A 25,285-nucleotide genomic window follows, 5' to 3' on the forward strand; every position below is an offset into this window, starting at 1 on the left:
GACTAAATAGTTACAAGAAGGATAAATTAATTATGCATCTCATTAAATTTTTAAAATTAAAATCAACAGTGATATGTTATTTGGATTTAAAACCCATTAAATGATGATGATGATTTAATCATTTTTTATTTTAATTTTCAGTACAGTTCAGTAGATACAAGCCCTCTCAGTAATTATGTTATGCACCCTTTTTGGAATCAAGCTGTTAAAGTAAGTATTATTGCATAGCTTTCAATTTAATATATTTGATTTTCCCAATATTTGTTTTGTTTTGATAACTATGTGGATTTACATTTAAAAATATAGTAGAGCGTCGATTATCCGAATCAATTGGGGACTGGGGTTGTTCGGAAGATCGGTGTTTTAGATAACCGATTATGTACGAAAAAATATATTAATTTATCCCATCTTTGACATTTTTCTCTGTTGCGTGTCGCTTTGCGTTGAATTTTCGTCGATGTTAAGCCTAACAAAGACTATTGTATTGTTAAAAGTTATTTTTTTATTTTGTACAAACAAAATAAATATATTGAAAAATATAAAAACAACAAAAAAATTATACTTCAGAAGTTAATTTAGTATCAAAAACATAAAATATTTGAGTAGCGAAAATTTAAATTTGCCAACTGGAACTCTTTCGGATGATTGACTTTCAGATAATCGATGCTCTACTGTATATTATGTATATTTTTCAGAAGTTTAAGATAATAGCAAATTTACCATTAGTATTTCTCATTATAAAATGCTTCATTATAATTGAACAATATGATATCTCCCATTTTAAATGCATATTATAAAATAAAGTTGTAACAGTAGCCAATTGGAATAGTCCTTTTCTTATAATGGAGTCAATGTGATATGGCAAAATATTGATAACATTTCAACAGACATGGCAAGTGTAAAGAAAACAAGAGTTCAATTTTTCAACAAGCTTAAAGCAATTTACAAATTATCTAACATATTTGCCACATTATATACTATTGACAATATATTTGCATTTTTACTTTCTTGGCTGTTATATATAATAGAGGAAAAGTATGGCCATCAATCAAAAAATGACTCCCCAAGATTTTTACATTTTTGGGACCTTGAAATGTTGGGAAATGCAAAAATTAGGGAGTAATTTCTGTATGTACAGTCGACCCCCCCCCCTATAAGATGGTAGATACGTTCCGTTTTTTATGAAATTGATGTTTTAGCAGACTTTGCCAATCACAGCCCAACACGTGTGAAGTTTACGGACTACGGCTGTTTTGAAAGGTTTTCTTCAAAATTAATCAGTTCCTAGACTAATTTGACTCAACATTTCCAAAATATGTATATTTTTTTGGGAATAATCCGTATAAACTATGGTATAAACAAAAAATTGTAGGATTAATTACCGAGTGTGCACCGTTCGACGTCGCCATTGCTTAAGCTTGTTTTCGTCGCGGAGCAGCGCACCAAACAGCGGGCGCGATTTCTGATAAGTTATTTTTCTGCGAAAACTTCGTTGAACTTTGGAGACATCATTAATATAAATAATTTTTATGGCCGTTGAATAAGAAATGTTTCTTTCACAAGAAATGTATAAAATTACAGTACTATATTAGATTTACGGTATCTAATTTACATACTGTATAGACGATAGTAAACTCAATTTACCTGCCTAAACTCTCTGTAGCGTGGCGCTGGACGGCGGAAAGTAGTTCGGCTGCCCAATGATGTTTTACCGAATTATAGGAGTTTTTTTACCATGTTTGTATGGATACCGTCGCAATTTTTTTGCTGTCATATAGGAATCTGAACTATAGGAACCCGTGTTATAGGAGGGTTGACTGTATAGATGTTTGTGTGTGAGACACAGTTTTGTTCACTTCTTTGAAGTTTAATAATGCTTTTTGTCGAAAATTTCTGAAAGTTTACAGGGAAGTTTGTTTTTAGGGGGATTAATGCTATTAAATGTTGATGATTTAAAGGTTGAGAGGATGAGGAGATAAAGGGGATTGTATGTATCTCCAGTAGGGTCAGATTTAATGACAATTTTATTCATTACTAGCATTTAAAGTTTCTTGTAAAATCCATCCCTACCCTCAAAATTAAAGTTTTTGCCATTTTATAATAGTTAAAAATATAAAAGGTTTTAAAATAAAATATGATAACAGATGGTTCCACCAAAATTTAATGTTGCCAGAAAAGTTAAGCAACTCATTTTTTATGTTAGTTGTGCATTATTACAGTAAAATGCAATGTTTTAGCTAGGCTATTTTTTTATATTAGGAATTTATCTTTAGTATGCAACCACAAATAAAGCATCTTTACTATCATGTATAATATTTGCAGCATAAACATTTTTTTTGATACAAATGATATGCCGAGTCAAGTGTATCAATTGCATTCATGTTGATGATAAACAAAAATTTATTGTAGTTTAATGGATTTATTGAAAATAAATTAAACAAAAAACTGTAAAATTGTACATTTTCAGTGAAATTTAAACTATTTTTCTTAAAAACAAATAATAATTTTTTCTGAAATTAAGAACTTTATTTTATGATAAAAATAAATATTTTTAATTCAAATATCTCTAACAACAGTGATTAAAGAATATAAGAAAAAGCAAGTGTAAAAAATGAGTGAATACTAAATGATATAAAGGATTTTTGTTTGGCTATATTAAGGCTAATTAATACTCCAAAATAAAGCAGTTTGGCTAGATGTATGCAATTAAAATGTTGTTTTGTGATAAATTTAATAATTAGAAATAAATAAATTTTTAATTTTAATTAATTTAGAATTCTCTAGAAGAAAATAATTGGCCCAGAGCAGGTCCCAAACCTGCAACTCATGCTTACCATAGGCCCACCAGTGGCCAAGCGGTTCCATTCTCTGAACACTGGGAGTTCGGTTGTTGGTTTGCACCTCACCAGGACAGGCTGGCCAAGTGGAGTTTTACAAGTTTTCTCTATGTCTGTAACATCTGAATATGGGCCAGTTACCCTTAAACAGATCTTCTGGAAGGCATCCCCTTAGGCAGATCACCCAAGTGTTGCATTGCCATAACTTAACAAACAAACATGCTTACCATGCAGTTGTGTTACTGGTTATACTACCCAATCCTACATTTGATCTTTGATTCTAGAGCTATTCATTAATTAATTAAGTTATATATAACTGTATTGGTCACTCATTGTAATGATTTGGTATCCACAGCCCTCCAAGGCTCTCAGTTGAATTATACTTTAACCATTAGTCAAGGGGTTAAAGTATAAATCAAGTTATGCATGTTGTTATATGTATATGTTATAGACCAAGTGATTAATAGGGCATTATAAATAATGCCCTATTAATCACTTGATTCTATTTTAATTCCTATTTTAGGTATTATTAATAATGACTAAATGGCTGCACAACCTGATAAATATTGACTAATTTATTAAATTGGCCAGACATTATGAATAGAGTTATGTTCCCTTTGGGCAATTTGATTTTTTTTAAATCTTCACTTTTTTTCATTAAGAATTATTTATTTTTTGTGAATTATTTCGAAGTGTTTTAAAAACAATACGAGATCTTTTAAAAGTAAGTATTATTAACAGTATTAATTAAACTAATGTTAACAAAAAGTATTATTTACAAATTTTTACTTCAATCAAAAATCAACTTAAAGGAAACTTCTGGAATGTCATTTTTGTTATATAAAACTTTATTGTTGTTAGTTTTAAAGATAGTTTCTAAATCTTTCTCTGTATTAATTAATATACAAACATCTCCAAACCCGATATACAATATAGCTACATACCAACAGAATGCTGAAAATCTATCGGGCTAGTTTAATGCTAATTATTAAATAAATTACGTAATCAATTTGGCACTAGAGGTAAGCGTTAGGCGCCATCTCCCGCTCCGGGCTGATTTTTTCTCCCAGCGGTTCTAAATTATTTAAATAAATTAATTTATTTATAATTATTAATATTAATAAGAGATGGCGCCTAACGCTTACCTCTAGTGCCAAATTGATTACGTAATTTATTTAATAATTAGCATTAAACTAGCCCGATAGATTTTCAGNTAAAAATAAAAATAAATCTTTATTTTTATTATCTTTAATAAATCTTTATTTTTGTTATTAAATACTAATGCTAATTATAATTTAAAAATTATTGCGATGTTATTTTATAATATTTACAATGTATAGAGTGAAAATTGTATCATTTATTATATTTACTAATTCTTTTTAAATACTTGTATATTTAATATTTGGTTTATAATTATACTTTGAAAATTTTCTTCACAAATATATAATTGTCCAATTCATTAAATTTTTTTATATCATTATTCTATCATTATTAAAAATTTGTCATGATGTAATTGTGATTCTAAGTACTTTCTTGTTTTCCTTTTTTAATGAGCTATTAACAAGATTTAACTTTTCTTAATTAGTTATTTTCTTTATTTTTATTTTTCCTTTTTGTTCTTTGATAATCAATGGATAGAATTGTTCCATATATTTATAAAAGATATGACTAATTTGATATTTATTCTTTGAAATTTACAAGATAAATGTTAATAATACTAACTTGTATAATTTGTGATATTGAATTCTTATAAATATAACAAAAGAAACTAATAATATTATATAAAAAAAATAAAAAAACAATGTTAGAAAATCAAAGGAAAAATTATATAATGTATATTAAATAAAATACAATAAAAATAGTTAACAAAGTATTTAAGAATAATGAGATTAAGGTAAAAGAAAATGATAAATGTATTATTTGATAAAAATAAGAAATGATTATAAGTATTATTAAGCTGCACTAATGAAAATTATGCTCCAAATTTTATTACTTCAGTACATTTAAAAATAGAAGTTGGGATGGAAAAGAGGGTTGAGAATACCAAGTGATCTGCTGGATTTTTATCACACTATATTAAGACTAATTAATAATTTGAAACAGCAATTTGGCTAAGAGTTAGGTGGTTAGCATTGAGCATTTGGCTAAGAGTTAGGTGGTTAGTTAAAATTAGCATGAGCTGCCATCTCATGCTAAATTTAATAATTATAAATACACTAAGAGTGCCAGAAATTCAACTCTTGATAACTCAACATTCTGTAAAATTCATGTCATTCATAATATAAATAACACCTTTAACTATCCAGCAATAAAAAATGTTTAATATGACAAAAGCGTTTTCAACCATTTTTTAAATGGCCATCTTCAGTTGAACCAATATTAAAAATTTTTTAATGTTCTTTTTTAATATTGGCTCAACTGAAGATGGCTGTTTAAAAAATAGTTGAAAATATTTTTGTCATTAAACATTTTTTATTGCTGGAAAGGTGTTATTTATATTATTTATGTTTACCTGCAAAGCATATGCGAAGCAGGGTTAATTAAAAGAGGAGTACCTCAACTCGGTAGCATTTAATGCTACAGGTCAGAGGGAGTGCTCCACTAAATGTAAAAAAGTTATTTATGTTTAATCCAGTCATGTCATTCAAAAACAAAATACATGTAATCTAATTTTTACATCTATAACTTAACCCTAGGATCAAATAAGTTATTGTTCTTTACCTTACCAGCAACACTTGATAATAGTATCAATTCCACATATTAACAAAGAATATAATGTTTTTTTCAAAGTGCCACTGAAAAATGCCATGATGCAAATGTCAGTAACTTGAAAGTAGTCATCAAATAGTCAATATTTTTTTAAATTAAAATTTAGCTACAAATATAAATAGTCACTAATGGTAAGTAGCTAATACAGTTCGAATTTGTACATATAATACCTTTAAAAAAATTCTGTTATTTAGACTAGCATCATTGCAATGTTATTGTATGTTAAACAGATTTGTTTATTTAGTGGAATTCTGTTACAGTTGACAACATGTTCCCCCAGTAAAAAGATGGTCAAATTTGACCTGCATTTTAAAACAATCTCATTTTTCTTACTTTTCTGTTAACACAAGCATCTTAAAACTTATCATTTTCAGTAACTTGTCACCTCAGTCCACATTCAATCAAGTTTATGGAACTTTATTATATTGGGTTATGAATGTTACTATATAAATAAAAAGGATTGAACATCAGAAAAAGAATGAATAGCAGTACAATATTATTATGTATAAGTTTAGTTTATTAAGTAAATACAACTTCACCATAAACTGAACTGGAACCGTAATATTCGCAAATCACACCTAAATTCAAACTTTCCAGCAAATAAAAGTAAAAAATATATTCAGTTTATTATTTTTAAATTGTCACATTCTGTATTTTATGAAGTATTTTGGTTTCTGTTTTATAACCCTTAAAAATTATGTTGATGACTTGTATTGAATGTGTAGAATTGAGCTAATTCTGAAATTTTAACAGTATAACAGTACAAAAATATTAACTCAAATCAATTTTTGCCTTTTAACTTTTTTTCACTATGTCAATATAAAAACAAAATCAATAGTAGTATATGAAAAAATGAGCTAACAAAACTGAAGTAAACATGATTTCTTAAACATCTATTGCTACTATTGTTAAGTAGAGATACTTCTAAATTGTTCACAATCTGTGAAATATGCAGTGATTAAATTAATATCACGTAACTCATTGTGTAGATTCATTGATTTAAGTAGAGAGCAAATGGATTAATTTCAGTACAAGGAAATCTTGGAAAAGACTACGTTGCCCTATGAAAAATAAAATATGCCTTGGGAATGATTCCGGCATGATAACCATCTCCAACATTTTTCAAAACTTAAGGAATATCTTGAAGATAAAAATGTTAAAATCTTAATCTAATAAAGCATGTCTGTTGATACTACTAAACCATCATGCTGGCCAAACAAAATTATTTAAACAAGGCAAATTAAATAGCTGCACTAAAAGAAGAAAGGCTTAAAATTGATATGATCATTGATTATCTTATCAGTTCTATGATATGGAGATGCACTGTAATTTTTCAAGTTAAGGGCTTTGTCACAAAGTATTAATAGCAAAAAATGTCTTCCTTGAAACAAACAAGATTCATTATTTGTACATTTATTATTGTTTGTTTGAGAAACTTTTGCCCAAAATTTGTTGTTTTAAAATTAAGTCATTGTTAATTTTTACATAAAAATTGTTAATTCATTTTTTATGTTACTTGCATTGGTTAAAACTGATCAGATTCATTCCAGACAGAAAATATTTAAGTTAAATACAAATAATAATTTTATTTTTTATGCAATCAAAATGTAATTTTAATTACATGCATTTTATTTTTAGATGGTATAGATGGCAAACATGCACGCCGAACTAATTCCAGTGGTCCTCTTGGTGAATTGATGGACCATGGGTTAGATAGTTGGGCAGCTTTGTTCATGCCAACTTGCTTATATTCAGTGTTTGGTCGAGGTGAATACAGTTGCAGTCCTCTCCGTGTCTACTTTGTATTATGTTGTGTCAACTTTTGTTTCCTGCTTTCCCACTGGGAAAAATATAATACTGGAATTCTTTATTTACCCTGGACATATGATATTTCACAAATTGTATGTTTCTCAATATTTTACTTTATGAATACTTAAGTTATTTATTAATTTAGTCATAGTTTAAGAGTGATATGTACTAATTTTCATATAGTAAAATAAAATTAAATGAAAAAATTTCTTTGATAATTTTATTAATCTGAGATGTTTAATTTTTTCAGGTATTATTAGCATCATTTTTGATAACATATTTTAAATCATATAAATTTTTCAAATTCACTATTTTAAACTTTGGAAGTGGGGAGTTTGTTGAAATTTTAATATATGGTAAGTTTTGAGTATTTAATTTCTAAATTTTTAATATCAATAATGAATTTTAAATGTTTAATAATAAAAATTATTGTAATTTTGGAGTTCAAACATACCAGTTGTTCTGAATTTGTTTGCTGTTGATTTTAAAGTTCTTATTTCTATGTTTAAACTGAAGTATATGATATAGATTAATAAAAGTTAATTTTTTTAACTGTAATAAAGTAAATATTTTATTAAAAATATAAATTATTTAATACATATAGAATATTTGATACCTGTGTACTGGTGTAGTTTTGAATTAGCAAAAGGAGGAAACTTAGTCAAAAATAAGAAAAAATTTTTTCCTTTTGCACCAGTATAATACCTGATTTCTAAACAAGGTCTACATGGACAATATAAAAACAAAATTGAAATATTTAAGGACCTAGAGGCACAAAGAATTAATGAGACTACTTAATTTGAAGAAATATATAAAATTAATTTAAAAAGAAAAAAAAACAATTTGATACTTCTTTAAGATAGTATTAGTTTCAGCTCAGTGGTGGTACAGTACTTGTGTCAGTGATGTCCTTTGCTTTGAAAAAATATAGTATTTCAAAATTTTCTATTACCTAATTTTCTATTTAGTTCCACTTATGTTATCATATACAGTTACTGTGTNTAGAATAATTGCAATAACTTTGTACATTATTATTTTATATAATCAGGCATTAAATTGTAAAATAGTATGTTTTAATAATAATAATAATAATTTTTTGTAGTGCATATAAAACTCAGACATTGAAGCAAAAATCAATTAGTGAAAGTTTACGTCCTTTATTGCCTGTTACATTACTTTTTATTTTAACAACAATTTGGGCTTTATTTTCTCCAAATGATATAATAAATAAAGAGCCACGAATGTTCTATTGGATGACAGGAACTGTTTTCTCTAATATAGCAGTAAGTATTGATATTTTAAAAATGTTAACATTTTTAATATATAAATTTACTGTTTTACAAACGAGAATTATGTCTTACAATGTTTTTAAAGTGAAAATTATTTTTAAAAAATGAATTTTATATTAGTTATATGGTGTTTTTATTAAAAAATATAGTATTTCAAAATTTTCTATTACCTAATTTTCTATTTAGTTCCACTTATGTTATCATATACAAATACATCAGAAATTTTATAAGAACTTGAGTATTCTTTCTTGTAAGATGTTTTTCTCTTGAGTTCTAACTGGTAGTACAGAGAATGAAAATATCAATGCAGAAAAAGAAAGCATTTTTTATGGTGTATTTTGCACAGTCTGAGTCAATAATCTCAATTAGATGTGAGTTATATTGACAATTTGTCAAAGACCTACTCTGTGAAAATAATACAGTGGAACCCCGGTTAACGAACGTCCTGGTTAATGACCAAATCAGTTAACAAACTTTTATTTTGCAAAAATTTTGTCTTAGATAACGAACAAAATTCGGATAACGAACTTAACGGCTTTTTGTGTCAAATTTGTAAGCTTGCCAACTTTTAGGGGGAATCAGTTAATCATGTGTTGGTGATGGTCTAGGGTCCATTCGTACATTGGTGGTGGCAGAGGAGACAAAGATGACAAGTATTTTACAGTGAAAATCATTTATTAGAACGGGAAGATTCTTACATATTTGAGGTGGTTGGAAATGGCTTATCTACAGTATTTTCTCCTGGCACTGAGGAATGGCATATCGCTGGTCCTACAATAGTGCAAGCTGATCAGTTGTAGCCCCAGAATGGACGAGATGGGTTCGCTTGGTCACAGAAGCACCTACCATCGCTTCTGTGACCAAGTGAACCCATCTTGTCCTTTTTGTGTTTTGTGTTGTGTCTCGCAGACTGTCAAGCTGCAATGACTGGAGCAGCCCGCAAGACACAAATTTTAGCTGGCACGACTTCAGACTTAATCCAGATGAATATGACACAGATTAATCACCATAGAATTTTTAGGAAAACTGCGTTTTGACCTTGAGATTCAGGGTTTTTATAGTATTTCTTCCTTGAATCTCATCTTACAATTAGTCCTGCGTCCCATTCCTCGCTTCCTGATTGTTTTCTTCTTTGTCTCCAGGTGGAAACCAAAACCAGATCAGGTCACGAGAAAGGTTTGTTCCGAGGCGTTTATTTAACACCTGTTCATCGACTCTGATCGGAGATTGTTGATAAACCTATAAGCCTTTCGCTCATAATTTAGCCTATTGTTTCTGCTATCTGTCATTTTAGAACTTTAACGATCGTATGTGATGTTTTTATATTTGTCAAATTGTTCCCCTTTTCCAAAAATTTAACCTAGATCGACTGTTTATGACCGCTTTTGTCAGAGTTTCATCTTCCCTGCAGACATTCCACCTGATCTACCTGATCCGTTACGTCATTCGTTTTCGCGTCGTGTTTGTTTTGACAACTACAGTACAGTTTTTTCCTTACTTCTCTTTGAACTTTGGTCTGACTTTACAATAGTGTTTTTGCTTTTAACATGTGGATATTAAATTATATTGGGCTGATGCAAAAGTTCGTCCTGTTTTTTGAAAAGAATCAAAGAAAACCCATTTTACAAATAAAATTACAAAAATACCAACAGCTAGAACAGATTAATTGTATTTGCATTAATTTCTATGGGAAAAATTGCTTCAGTTAACGAGCAATTCGATTAACGAACGGACTCGTGGAACAGATTACGTTTATTAACCGGGGTTCCACTGTAATTGTTAATGGTACTGACAATTTCTGGATGTACATTGTTTGTGTCTGGAATTTGTGTTTTGGAAAACAGTGTCAACAGAGTCAGACATTCCTTCTAGGGAGCCAACAGAAGTTGGTAAGAACATTCATGAGTTACAAATGCTGAAAATAACATTGTGAAGAGTTTTGTGCTAGCATTTGACAATTAAGCCCTATAAGTTCATGTTGCTGGAAGCAATATTACAATCTGCCGACAAGCCACACAGAGAGAGAATTTTTGCACAGATATACAAAGTGAGGTGAAAGGTGTGAATTTTTCTTCCTGCCTTATATTAAGTGATGATGCAACATTCCAAATTAGTGGAAATTAAATTGTCATAATGTGTACATGTGCGGTACAACAATCCATATGCTATTATTGAACATAAATGGGATTCACCTACTGAAGATGAATGCATTTTGTAATTTGATAAATAGCATTTTCAAGAGGTTTTTTTTTCCCTGAAGACAGAGTGACATGTACCATTTACCTCAATTGAGGAAAATTGGCTTTTTCCTCAATTGCTTGACAATTCTGCCAATTACATTTTCCGAGGAGATACAGCACCACCCTATTTTAATCTAGAAGTTCAAAGATTCTTGAACATTGTTCTTCTTCACTGCTGGATGGGACACATTGGGTTCACAATCTTCTACTACTCCAGTGATCACCCAGGTTCCTAGACTACACGGTGTGATTTTTTTCTTGTGGAGGGTTTTTAATGAGGACTGTTTATCTACTACCCCTGCCAAGAAATCTTAAACTCCACAACCATGCTGTTGCTCTTCCTGTAGCTACAATCATTATGGATATGCTGTTGCATATGTGAGAGAGATTAGACTCTTACCTAAATGTGTGTCATGTGACAAGACGTGCACACAGTGATGGACTCTGAAGGACACAAGAAACTTGAATAGTTTGCCTAGCAATTGGTACATTTTATGGATTTGTATAGTAATTACAACAACTAATATAAATGTTTGAAATCACATTCTTTTAGGACACCCTGTTTTATTTATTAAAGATATATTTCCAGCAGACAATAAACAGATAGTCCTAATTATCTTAAAGTTTTAATTTCTTTTTAAAAAAACATTTAAATTTAATCTAGATTGTAATTTATAAAATTTATCAGTAATTTCTGATTTTTTAACTCAACTTTTTTACTTAAAAAGTAATGCCCTGTTAGTAAAATAATATGTCGTAATAGTGTAATATACCTTATTATGAGTTTTTAACTTTATTATTTGTAAATTATTTATTTGTGTAATAAATTCAAATTGTAAATAATTTGAATTTTCTTGAATAAATTTTAACATAATATATTATTTACACATCATTTATATTATAAACTTTTATTATTGATTTTAATTAAACAAATATAAAATATAGTTTTCTTTATTTTAAATCTTATAAAAAATGTACCAAACAGTGTCATATATGAATAATGTGCATTATTAAGGAAAAAAATCTATTCATTGTAATTAGGAAATTAATTTATAAAATATAAACATGTTCTAGCAACAATTTTTTATTTATCAAATGTTTTTGACTAAGTAGCCATCCTCAGGATCAAACATGTGATAGAATTCTTTTTAAATTTAAAAAGAATTCTATTACATGTTTGATTAATATAGGGTGAGTCAAAAGTTGCTTTAACACCCTTATAAAATCAAACTGAAATAGGCTAGGAGAAATTTTGGCATGATAGAAACACATGTTATGCCTAGGAATAACCATCTTTGCATGTGTCAACCAAGTGGCTATCATTTTGAATTCAGCTCAAAATGTTTAATTGCTACTTGTTCTCTTGATATATCCTTTAGTTATAAGCATAAATTTTGCTACAGCAAAATTTATGCTTATAACCAAAGGATCCAGTAAAATCAGCTCAAAATGTTTAAGAATGGGATCATGTGATACACGAAATGTGGCTAGAATTTTGAGAGAAATGCATTGATGTGTACTTGTTCTCTACCTAACTTTAATTTGTGAAAACTTATTAAGAAATGAATCTAACCAAGTTTTTCTTTTCTAGATGTGTTAAACAGTGCTAAAATACTTGTAAATGTCAAGAGGTACAATATAATTGGTTTTTTAAAATTTTTATTGGTCAATCTATTATGACTTTTAAGGTGTGTTTCAAATTTATATGGACACGAAAAAATTAAAGTGAAACCCAAATTTGCTGCATTAAGTGACAAATGTTTTATTAAAAATAGCATGGATTTACTTGTTTCCACACTGCAAAATAAGAATTTTAATCAAACATTAACATTTTGTCACTGAAAATAATATTTATGAAACTCTTATACAAAAAAACTGTTACATATTTATCCGGACAGGTTTCAAATTGCAAAGTTTTCTTACAATTTAATGGCCAATGTAACCACCATTTAACTTAATTACATTAAATACTCGATTAGGCATTGTTTCAATTAGATTCTGAAGGAATTCAATCTTAAGTTTATCCCAAGCATCTGAAATTGCTGCCTTCAAATCATGAATTGTGGAAAACTGCTTTCCATTGGCATAAACTGTACGAACCATCATCCCCCAAAGATTTTCCATCGGATTCAGGTCAGGGCTTCTAGCAGGCCATGTCATCAGATTAATATTTTTACGTTTAAACCACATTTTTGTTGATTTAGAGGCATGCACAGGGGCATTGTCTTGTTGAAAGATCCAATTTGGTCCACAAATATTTGGTCCAGCTTCCAATAAATGATCTTCAAGCATGCCTTGATACTTCTCTGAATTCATTCTTTGAGTTATAAATGCTAAATCTGTGGTTCCATTGAATCCAAACGCACCCCACACCATTATTGATCCCCCACCCATTTGGCGTTTTGAAAATATTCGTTTTTCGGTTCTTAAATCGTGCCAATAATACTTTCAACCATCTGGACTATCTAAGATGAATTGTTTTTCATCACTGAACAAAACTTCAATCCATTCTTTGGATTGTCATGTGTTTTTGTGCCCAATCAAGTCTGTCACTTTTGTGCTTTAATGAAAGTGGTGGCATTATAGCTTTTTTTCTGAATTTTAACGTTAGAGATTTATTTAAAACTCTCCACACTGTTGTGCTGCTACAAGGTAAGTCTAATTCTTGTTTTATTTTTCTTACTGATGTTTGTTTTGTGAAGCGAATCTTGATGATTTGTCTTCAATCTCGAGGTATAAGCTTGGGTTTTGGACCTGTCTTGAATTTTGGTACATCCTAGCCACGTCTTTTTGATAAATAATCACCAACAGTTGATTTTGGACGATTTACATATGCTTCAATTTCTCTTATTGACTTGCCTTGTGATTTATAGGCATCAATCTGCTCTTTTTCCTAATCAGATAAATTCTTTGTTCTACCCATTTTAAAACGTTGAACAACACAAAGAATTTGTATTACAATTAGATATGTAAGCTGATTTGTATATTTCAATGCTTGAAACTAAACAATATTCTATTTAATTCATGAAATAAGTGCCTGTCCGGATAAATATGTAACAGTTTTTTTGTACAAAATTTTAAAAAATATTATTTTCAGTGACAAAATGTTAATGTTTGATTAAAATTCTTATTTTGCAGTGTGGAAACAAGTAAATCCATGCTATTTTTAATAAAACATTTGTCACTTAATGCAGCAAATTTAGGTTTCACTTTAATTTTTTCGTGTCCTTATAAATTTGAAACACACCTTACATTTAACAATCTTCAATTTTGAGAAAAAAGATTCACAAAGATAAGTGATTCCCATTGCAGCTGTAATGCTCATCACATTTTTTTGGGGTTAGAGAATGTATCATTACAGATGTATTTTGTATAAAACTAAACTTTGTTATTGGCCTGTAACATATATTTCAATTCAGAAGATGAATGGAGGTCTATCAAATCTATCTGCAAATTTGTTGGAGCTTGTTCCACAACAATGTCAAATGGACATAAGAAAATATTAAATATATTCTCATAAATTTTTAAATGTGAAAATCTTTCTTGAAATTCTCTTAGTAAATTAGTAATTTCTTGTGCATATTTAGGAAAGTGTTTTTTGACCCTATTACATTTATGCAATTTTGGACAAGGAATTGTAGTTTTTGATTTTAACTGACTTGAGTTTTGCTATGAATGCTTCTATATTTTGATAACAGTCTGTGATCAATTTGTTTTCACCTTAAAGCTGCTTATTAAGTTTGTTTAATTTTATTGTGATATTAGTAAGGAAACATAAATTCAAAAACTGTCCATCATATAATTTAGGAACATTCTGGCCCTTTTCATTTATAAAAATTCAAATTTCTTCTCTCAATTTCCAAAATTTTTTTAAGCATTTTTCACCACTTAATTAGCAGAGATAGCTAAACAGAATAACTTTAATAAATATGACTGCCAGTTCAAATTTAAGAAAACTAGTAACTAATGGTCATCCGATTTTGAAATGACCTACAGAACATAACCATTACATGAAGTGCCCCTTGGTGGCTGACTATATCAAATAACTTGCACAGTAAATCATAATTAAACTTGTTAACAATCTAAATATGGAATGATTTGAAATTTTAAATCTATATGTATGTGTGAGAGTAGCCGGGGGTACAACTCCGTTTTGGATTGTTTGTATCACTTACTCGGCACAGATTAACCGAAATCTGTCTCCAAAGTTTCAGATCTCTAGATCCGATCTTAAAAGTTCTTATAGGAGGGCGATAATCTCTAATAGATCTGAATCTGTGAAGTTCAGATCCTTGTCAGGGTCCCGACACCAGTTTGTCAATTTATCGATGCGCGGACAAACACGCGTATGAGATCTGATTTGGACACAAAATTAAGAGACATTTTAATTAAAACGAAACAATAAATTTAATAAAACAAGGAAATAAATCATACAAAAAATTTTAATGAACGAGAGATAGAATTACCACCAATAGCATACAAATCGAGAGATAGCTATACTTATCTTCTACCCAATTCGCGATCGAGCGAGAGAGCTCACAAAATCGTTAAAAACATACAACCTGTTCTAGTTGTCGTTCGTCGTCTTCTCTGTAGGTAAGGGACACTTTGGAGATAAAGTTCATTTACTTCTTCGTATGCGAGATCGATATGTGCACAAATTCAAAGTATAATTTCTAAGTGCAGACTCTGGACTTATTCTAAGTGACTCGACTAAGGGCGTTGGTCATCAGGAGGAAAATGTGTGGAGTTTGGACGCTTCCAGATCTGTCGCTGAACTCCCCGAATTCGGACTAATTTCCCTTATATCTCACGATCAGCGACCAATCATCTGCTTGAAATTCGTTCATGTGAACGGATGAAAAGGGGAATCAAAGAGGGGTAGATAGTTCCCATCTGAGCGAGATTTCTAACGGATAAGGGGAAAACAGAGGATGTACGGACTTCCCTTAAAGGAAGTAACATCTGTTATCTATCTTTTCCCACGTCCAAAACACTAGTTTTTCACCAAAATGAAGTAATATTTTGTGTTGATATTTTAACATTATTAATAAAAATTATTAACTTAGGCCCAGGGCCTTTCGGTTTTCACAGTATGTGTAAATGTGTAAATTCTAATTGAAATTTTATTAGGCTTATTTCTAAAGAATTTAAAGAAAACAATAAAATTTCTTATCATTTATTGGTAACACAGNTATTTTAACATTATTAATAAAAATTATTAACTTAGGCCCAGGGCCTTTCGGTTTTCACAGTATGTGTAAATGTGTAAATTCTAATTGAAATTTTATTAGGCTTATTTCTAAAGAATTTAAAGAAAACAATAAAATTTCTTATCATTTATTGGTAACACAGAAGACCATTGTAACTTAAGAATGTGTTTATTGTTTGACATTTATTACACATATAGGGTAAATTTAAGGAATAATAATTTCATTATACCAAAACACCAATTTAAAAATATTTATTGTTGTAAACATACTGATTAAATACATATATATACAATTTGTACTGTACCTACATATATATTATATGTAATACATTTGAAGCTTTGTTAAAAAATACTTAATACTGTTTTAATTTCTGATTGTACATGATAAGGTGTTATACATCATATTAATGTATTTAACTATACATGTGATATTTCGTTGCAATAAAAATCTATACAAGATAATTACTGTTTTAAAAGGGCCACACAAAAACATTGAGTGGGCTGCATGCCGTGGGTTGGACATTGCTGATCTAGATGTTACATGAACTCCTCTCCCGGACCTGAGAATGATCTGGATTTGTTATTCACACATTACAGGCATTTTAGCATTGTTTAACAAACCTGGAAAAGAAGAAATTTTTAGATTAATTTCTTAATAACTTTTCACAGATTAAAGTTAGATAGAGAACAAGTGCAGACCATTGCATTACTCTCAAAATTCTAGCTTAATTTCATGCATTGCATAATCCCACTCTGTTTAAACATTTTGAGCTGAATGCAGAATGGATCGTTTGATTGACATACATGAAGACTGTTGCCATAAACATTCTATTAGCACAGTCTTAGTACTAAAATCAAATCTTTTAATTAAACATATATAATGACTAAAATTAAAAGTCTGGAATGGGATAAAAAATGTTAGTTTTTATCATGACAGTGTTTTTCTCTGCACAACCCAGTTTGATTTTTTGAGGGTGAGTAACTCTTGACTCATCCTGTATATTAATCTTAGTTATTTAAAACATTTTGTAATTTCAAAAAAATTTTTGTACATATTTATATTTTATGCTTTAGCATTCTATTTGGAACTTTTTAACCAAATCTGTAACATTTTCAGGAAGTCATAGTTATTGTAGTAATAAAACATAAATTTCAAGAGTGCCTTATATTTATTTAAAATTTTTGTCAAACTATAAATTATTCTTATCTTTCAGACATTCTTCAATGTTATGAATAAAAAATAATTTTTACTTTGTAAGCTTCTTTAGAATAATTGCAATAACTTTGTACATTATTATTTTATATAATCATATTGCTCACTCAAATTATAATGAGTGAGCAATATGATTATATCTAAATTAGTTAATTAATTAATAAATTAATCTGGAAGCAAAGATCAGTAGATCAGTCTGGGTAGCATAACTGGCAATGTGTCTGTACAGTGAGCAAGTGTTGTTGGTTCAAGTCCCAGTCCTGGTTGATGTTTTATTCTAGAATATTCTAAAGTGAAATTAAATTATTAAATTTAACAAGATGGCAGCTTAATTTGCTACCTTCTGCCAAACTACTTAGTAATTGTTTGCCTTAACTCAATAAAGTACATTTGATATTTGAAATAAAATAAATCATTTAAAGTTATGAAATTAATAATTTTTTAACTTTATAATTTTTTAGTTTTAATTATATTTATTGAAATTTTATTCTTATTATAGTGTAGTTTGATAATAAGTCAGATGACATCTACAAGATGTGAAGCTTCAAATTGGCTACTTTATCCAGTAGGAATTGTAATGCTTTTAGTATTTGGTTTGCCTCAAGTGGGAGAGAAAGAAATTTTTCTATTGAGGATATTAACCTTATTTACTGTGTTAGCACACATTAATTATGGTGTACATGTGGTATGTTATTTTTCAGTTAATGTGTATTATATTATATATCATAAATATAAGTTTAATTTATATTTTAATGTATGTAAATTTTCTTGAAAATTTCAATATAATAAGTGACACAAGAAAAAATATTTCAGAAAGATTGTAAAATTATAAAATTTTCAATTTCTAATTGATTTGAATATTGAAGAAAGTATTTTGCTTCCTAAAAACATTATTTGTATTCAGCTATGAACTGTATTTTTGTACAGTTAATCTATGGGTTATCTGTATTTAAAACACAATTTCAAAGGGGATGAGGATTATCTATTTCATTTTTATTAAAAATTGGAATACTGAACTTATCAAACAGCTTTTCCTTTGTGTGATGCACACTTTTGTATCACAATTTTTCCTGAAACCATCAAATATATGTATACTCTTACTTTGCCTTTAATGCTCTCCTATTAATTTTCTGTATACTCAATCAATGCTTTAATTGATATTAGACACACTTTTTTGAATTTGTGTCTTGAAAACTGATAAATATCTGGTAATTAGGATCTTATAAATGGTCCATAAACTTTTAATTAATTAATAGTTAAAGATTACCCAAATTGTAGGTTTCTAAATTTTCATCTTTCAAAAGATTTACAACTGTACTGGAACCATTTATTCAAAATTCATTACATTTTGGCATTTTTTTTGCAGACTATTAAATAATTGGAAAATGCATTTTTCAATAAATGATGCATTATACTTTAATAGCAAATAAATATACACTGTTATACATTTACTGAATGGAAATATAAAAATATTTTGAGTGACATCTGCCACATAAGTAGTGTTTAGATTTTAATGTATCTTACATTTTTCAAGAATTTCACATTGAAAGATGTTTTAAGCATAAATACACAATAACACTAAAAATTTTTAAGATTTAGAATATCAATTTTTTAAGATAATATAAAATAATATGAACCAACTTCAAAGTGCATAAATACTACTAAAAAATTTTGTAATAAGTATAACACAAATCAGCTACAAGTTCAGAATCTACATATTGTTATATGAATTCAACCATAGTTAACAGTAATATATAGAGAGAGAATTTAGATATTAAGGAAGGTTTCTAATAGTTATTATTTATACATTTATATAAATAGAGGTGTTAAATGAATAAATGATCAGTGTTTTCTAAGAATTTTTTAAAGTATATTTTTCATTTTTAATTACTATTACAGATTTTATTTCACTTCCTTTAATTAATTCAATTTTATGCACAATTTATACAAATGTTTTGTAAACTTTTTTTCTGCCTTGTGTGTACCAAGAGGGTTTTTATATCTGTTTATTACAAATTTAGCCAAAACAATAAATCAGTCAGACAGTGATAGATGACATCCAGCATATCTAGATTAGACTAGCTAATCATTAAAATTTATGAGGATTTAATCAAAACAGATTATTTGATACAAACTTTAAGATTAACTTTAATTAAATTTGATATTAGAAATAGCATAGTCATTTTATAATTATCATATTTTACAATAACTTTTTTATATCATATTTTTTTACAAGGTCACATCCAGATTTCAGTGTAGAATGTTCAGAAAAGGTATTTAGTGTATTTAAGCAGCCACATCTTAACCACCTGCCCCCAAAAATCTTTTATTTTAACACTTTAAATTTAGAATGTATGCTTTATTTATGCTTATTATCTAGAGTAAAATTAGAATGAATATTTATTCGTCAGGGAAAAAGAGGAAATTAAAAGAATCATTTACAATTACAAGCAATTCTACTTGATTATATGCAAAAGATGCTTATCTATTCTAACAATAATAATAATAAACAGCAGTTTTATTCAAAAGTTGGGCTAGGTAGAGGTTGCCTGTAGACTATTGAAGGCCATTTGGGAATTCATTAGCCTATGAGAAATTACAACTTCACACATGATGTTTTTTTTTTTGTCTTATATTGTTAAAAGTTGTACTTTTTTTTTCAAGATATCCAATACCACATCTGGCCATGCAAGCCCAGACCATTACACTCACAGTGTCTTATATACCATATTTCATGGTATATAAGGCACAACTTTTGTTTACATAAAAATTTGAACCTGTTTAGAAAGAAGATTGACTCAGAATGAGGTTCATTTCACAATATCTGCAAATCCTACTCTGAACTAACATTTTTCCAGATACAGTCAAATCTCAATTCTACATAACAATAATTTTGTTATGCAGAAATCTAAATTTTTGCATAACAATAAGAAATATAATTTCTTAAGCAATTCATATTAATGTAAAATTTCTACTGTGATTTAAATCTGTTTAGTGATACGTTTTTTTTACTTTACTCATAAAATATACAGTGTTTTCCTTTCTCTACAATGATGATGATGCAGTGAATTAAATTTTAATGTATTTTAACTTATTGCTCTATATTGGAGTACAAAATATGGTATTCTCTTAATACAGTGATTATACTACAAACATTACTTGCAGTCAGTAACATTATGTGCTCATTCTGGCAAACCACATCAGTACTGATGAGATTTACCAGGTTAAACATGTTTTTTGTATTTTAGTACCAAGATTTTTTGTTTAGCATTTAAAATTAATGATCCTTTTATGCTTTAACTGAAAAATGCTTTGAGCAAAATTTTTTTTGTTAACATTTAACACTATGACAAATGAAACCAGTTTTCTACAGCTGTTTAGTGCTTTTTTGGCACTTTCTGGTCTCAAATCAAAATAAACTTGTATATTACAACCAAAATCCAAATCTACCAGAACCTAATCTTACTAGATAAAAATAATTTGTAACAAAGCCTTTTTTACTTTTAGAATTAGTGTAATTTGCAATAACACAACATCCTTGTATACTTTTAGAATTAGTGTAATTTGCAATAACACAACATCCTTGTATAATTTCTAGGGAATTTTATGCTAAACTCATTTAATATATAAAGTTCTCTTAGAAAGTATACAGGGATGTCTTAGTGTTGCAAATTACATTTATCAAAATAATTATGAAAAACATTCTCCTTAAGAAATTATATTTTACTAGCTGCAAGGACCCGCTTCGCTGGGTTTTTAAAAAGTAACGATAGTGAAGATTAAGATAATTACATTATAGCCAATCTTACCCGTTTTCACAGAATGCAAGAATTAGGTCCCCCATTTCTGATTAGAGATCTGGTCCCGATTCTATTTCTGAACGTCTCCTGTTCACGTCAAGTCAAACGAACTATTTTCAACGTTTCTGGAACGTTTACAATCGTTCTATAATCGAACCAATATTCGAATTTTATGTTCGAATTTAATTCGAACAAATTCGAACAAAACATTCGAAATAGAAAGCCACTTTCAACCACTTTCAGCCTCATATCTCCCGCACCCTTATAGCTATCGAGACGCAACCACCCCTATGCACGAATGGAGACTTGGGGCTACCACCACATATAAACACCATTCACGTGCGATGTGTAGTTTTGGCGGAAAAGTGAAATATAGGGACATACATATCCATTTTTATATATATATATAGATAATCAGTTTAAGTATGGAAAGTACTTTTAGTTTTACTTAATTCATTTTTGCCTGGAAAGATTCAGATTCTGATTGAGTAAGGATTTTGATGTTTAATATACTGTATATTATAGAAATAATATGCAGTAAAATTACTTAAATCTTATACTAGTGGAGACTAATAATACTATATGTTTTTCTAATGTTGTCTAGCTTTGTAAGGTTAAAACTTTATACATACTTTTTTAACATCTCTCATTATAACAATTAATCTCTATCCAATATTTTTTCTTGTTCTGTTAAATGTTGCTATAGACTGTATATCTAAATTCTTAATTAAATTAAATTTAATAATTAGGCCATTTTTAATTTAAATTCTTATAAAATGACAGTTATGAGTATTTCTTGTGACATATTCCCTTTGTTATTTAAATTAGCAGCTTAAGATTAAACTGAGAATCATTAGACAAGTTGTTATAATTATCTGTCCTAATTGTATTACTTTGTGTTTTTTGTACTGATGATTGTGTTAAAATTAAGAAATAGAGAATTTATTACTTGTTTTATTCATAATTTGAGATTCTTATTATATTGATTTGCATATAGAAAACAAATTTTAACTTTAAGTAAAAGTATTTATAAAAAATTGAATTACAGTAATTAATTTACATTTTTATCATTCCTGTATAGGTGCGTCAAATGTGTCGTCATTTTAAAATATACTGCTTCTCTTTAAAAAAAGTGCCAGCAGATTGACTTGAGATGTAAGACAAAAAAAGAATAATACTATATGACATTATATCTGCTGCAATTGAAAAATGTTTTTCTTAAGATAAATGTGGGTGCATCAAAGGTAATGCAGATCATCTAGAATTTTTCAAGCAGCATATTTGTGGAATTTTTCAGGCAACATATATTTGAATTTTCTATTCAAAGACAATGAAGTATGCCAAAATATTTAGTTTTAAGAAGTGGTCCATTTAACATTCTGTAGAAAGCTTTTACTTTCTACAAATTATACCACAAATTCACCCTAAAGTTTTCATATAAAAGCTTAGAATCAAAGTGTTATTTTTTTAACTGTCATCCATCTCAAAATTGATGCACATCATGAATGTTTCCTATCCTTGTCCATACCGTAATTTAATGCACAACTTCTATGACGATGTGAGAATTTACAGTTAAGATATGTTCGTATGCATTTCAGAGATTATAGATGTTGAAGAAAGTTTTATTATTGAAATAATAATAATATGATGTTATGGCCATTCCAAATATTTATCATTAGTTTTAATTGCCATTTATTATCATTATACAGACAACATATAATTTGTAATTAATCATGCAATTATAAAATGTCTTCCCTTGTAATATTATTTTGATTGAATTAATGTATTCAAAATTAATGTTTGAAAAACTATACTTGTATTTCTGTTATACTTCTAGAAGATTCTAAATACGCCTAATATTATTGTAGTAAGTAAATGTTTTTTTAATAACTGTTTTGGAAATCAATGAATTGATTTATACTTTTAGATATACAATGTATTGAGAAGTTGCATTTGCTAATTCTTGATATTGTATTTACAGGTGTATTTTATATTATCATTAATCCCAGTTATTTGTCTTCCTTATAAAAGATTTTGAAATTCACAATATACTAATCCAAATCTCCGTTCATTGTGTTCTTGAATATATTAAACAAAGTCAAGTCTTTTTATTCAAGAACATTATCTTCTATCAATTTTCATGTGAATCTTGTGTTAATTATATAATTTTCGAAAAAATATTTCTTTATTAAGAAAATCTATATATCTTTTTCTTAATCCTGTTTTTCATTAATACATATTCTTAAAATATACATTAATAAATTATCAAATTTAAGTTTGATAACATCATTTTTATTTAACTGTCTTTGTATGTCTAATTGCATTGCTTTATATAATGTCATATGTTTATCATGGTCTTCAAATAAAACACTTTATTAAGTGTTTTTTATTAAAAAATATAAGTTTATATTTGTTTCTTTGATAATGAATTTACATAAAACTGATTTTTTGTAATTAAATCCTTTTAGTTGTTTTTTCTATATAAACTGTTAAAAAAAACTTTTTAAAAATCAGCTGAAGCATTTTATATTTAGAATATTTCATTATAAATATTCCTTATTATGACTTTTTTCGTACTGAGTTTGTAAAATTTAAGTATAAATATTTTGAATAAAAAAGTAAAAATTAAAAAATATATATATATATTTATATATACATTGGATATGGTGGTATAGTTGAAACAGAGTTTAAAAAGTGCAATGCAAAAATCAATTCTAAAAATTGCAATTATTAAGTTAATATCAGTATATAAATCAAATCTTTATTATATACATACATGTATATTTAAATACTAAAAATTAAAAAATATATTTGAGAATAATGTTACTTTTGCAGTATTGATATACTTTATACAGGATGTATAAAAAGTCTCTCCACAGAAGGTATTGTAGGTTGTGGTCACTCCTTTCAGCTTGTTAATTGGTTTTGGGTGATACTTATACACTAGGAGGCATTGTGTCTGCTCCACTATTCCACAGCTGGCATATAGGCAGTTTAATTGATGTTTGCATGTGCATGGTGTCTTGGTTCAGTATAACCTACAATACCCACTGCAGAGAAACTTTTTGAACACCCTGTATAATATGCAGTCAATTTATATTTTAATGCATTAGCTTGATATGCAATCAGATTTTTTTAAGCTGTATTACTCCCTGTACATAGAAATTAAGAACTTTTAATATTTAAATTTAATGAACCTTATGAAAATGCAAACATAAAAACTCAATTATTTGTAAATTTAAAAGGTCAGAAAGATTGAATTTTATGTTTTGATAATTTTATAATAATAAATTTCATTTCTTTATTAATATTCAGAATAAATAACTGTGTTAATGTTATTTGTGTTATTTAACAGAAGCAAATGCTTCATCTTAAGTTTTTATTTTGATTAAAATAAATCTTGAAGATTTAAATTTTGGGAAATTAAATAGACATTTTGAATAATATTTCACAAAAGAGAAATGTAAAAAAAAGTAAAAGATAAAATGTAAATATCAAGAATTTTCATGATTATCCAGTTTTAATCGTTGATTCTTTTTTTATATTGATAAATATTTTAACAAGTAAAAATACTCATTTGTTAGAAATAAATTGACAGTACTTAATAAAAAATATTGAATAATAATAATTAATAATAATAATGCTGAATGTATAATCAGATGTGTTCTGAAAATGCAATATTTTAGATAAAAATTGTAATATTTATGTCAATTTTAATTTATCAAGATGATTTACAAAAACATGAAAATCTCAAATTTGGAATTGTTTATTCACAAAACCTGTATAAGATTTATTCATTTAATAAATTTCATTGTGCCCATGTTTTGTTGTCATTTACTTTTAACTAAAATTACTATATTCATAAATATTGCTCTAGTTATCTTCAATAAATCTTACTCTCTCAGAACTTAGTTTTAACTCTTCAAAAATAACTAAATTATTCATCGTATTGAAATTTGGATCATGTCCCATGCTGGCCTATAGATGAATGTTTCCAAAGTAACGAGCAAATCTCGTACTGCACTGCAAAATCGAATCAGGATATCCAAGATAACAGAATAATACCCTAACAGGTTAAAGTATTAAGGAATAATTTATTGTTTGATACAATTTTGA

General features: G+C 28.0%; 1 protein-coding gene across 1 annotated transcript; it reads left to right on the forward strand.

The window, feature by feature from the left end:
• Positions 1 to 141: 141 nt before the first annotated feature.
• LOC111616755 (ethanolaminephosphotransferase 1-like) lies at positions 142 to 23,606 on the forward strand (the record flags this gene model as incomplete). The annotated part of the gene is made up of 6 exons (XM_023358128.1): positions 142 to 210; positions 7,199 to 7,507; positions 7,666 to 7,771; positions 8,508 to 8,698; positions 17,869 to 18,054; positions 22,251 to 23,606. Coding segments are annotated over 6 exons (927 nt in total), but the record flags the coding sequence as incomplete, so codon positions are not given.
• Positions 23,607 to 25,285: the final 1,679 nt, after the last annotated feature.

This window comes from Centruroides sculpturatus, unplaced genomic scaffold, assembly GCF_000671375.1.
Source record: "Centruroides sculpturatus isolate CEXI.00-Female unplaced genomic scaffold, Cexi_2.0 scaffold2039, whole genome shotgun sequence".
Classification (NCBI taxonomy): Eukaryota; Metazoa; Arthropoda; class Arachnida; order Scorpiones; family Buthidae; genus Centruroides; species Centruroides sculpturatus.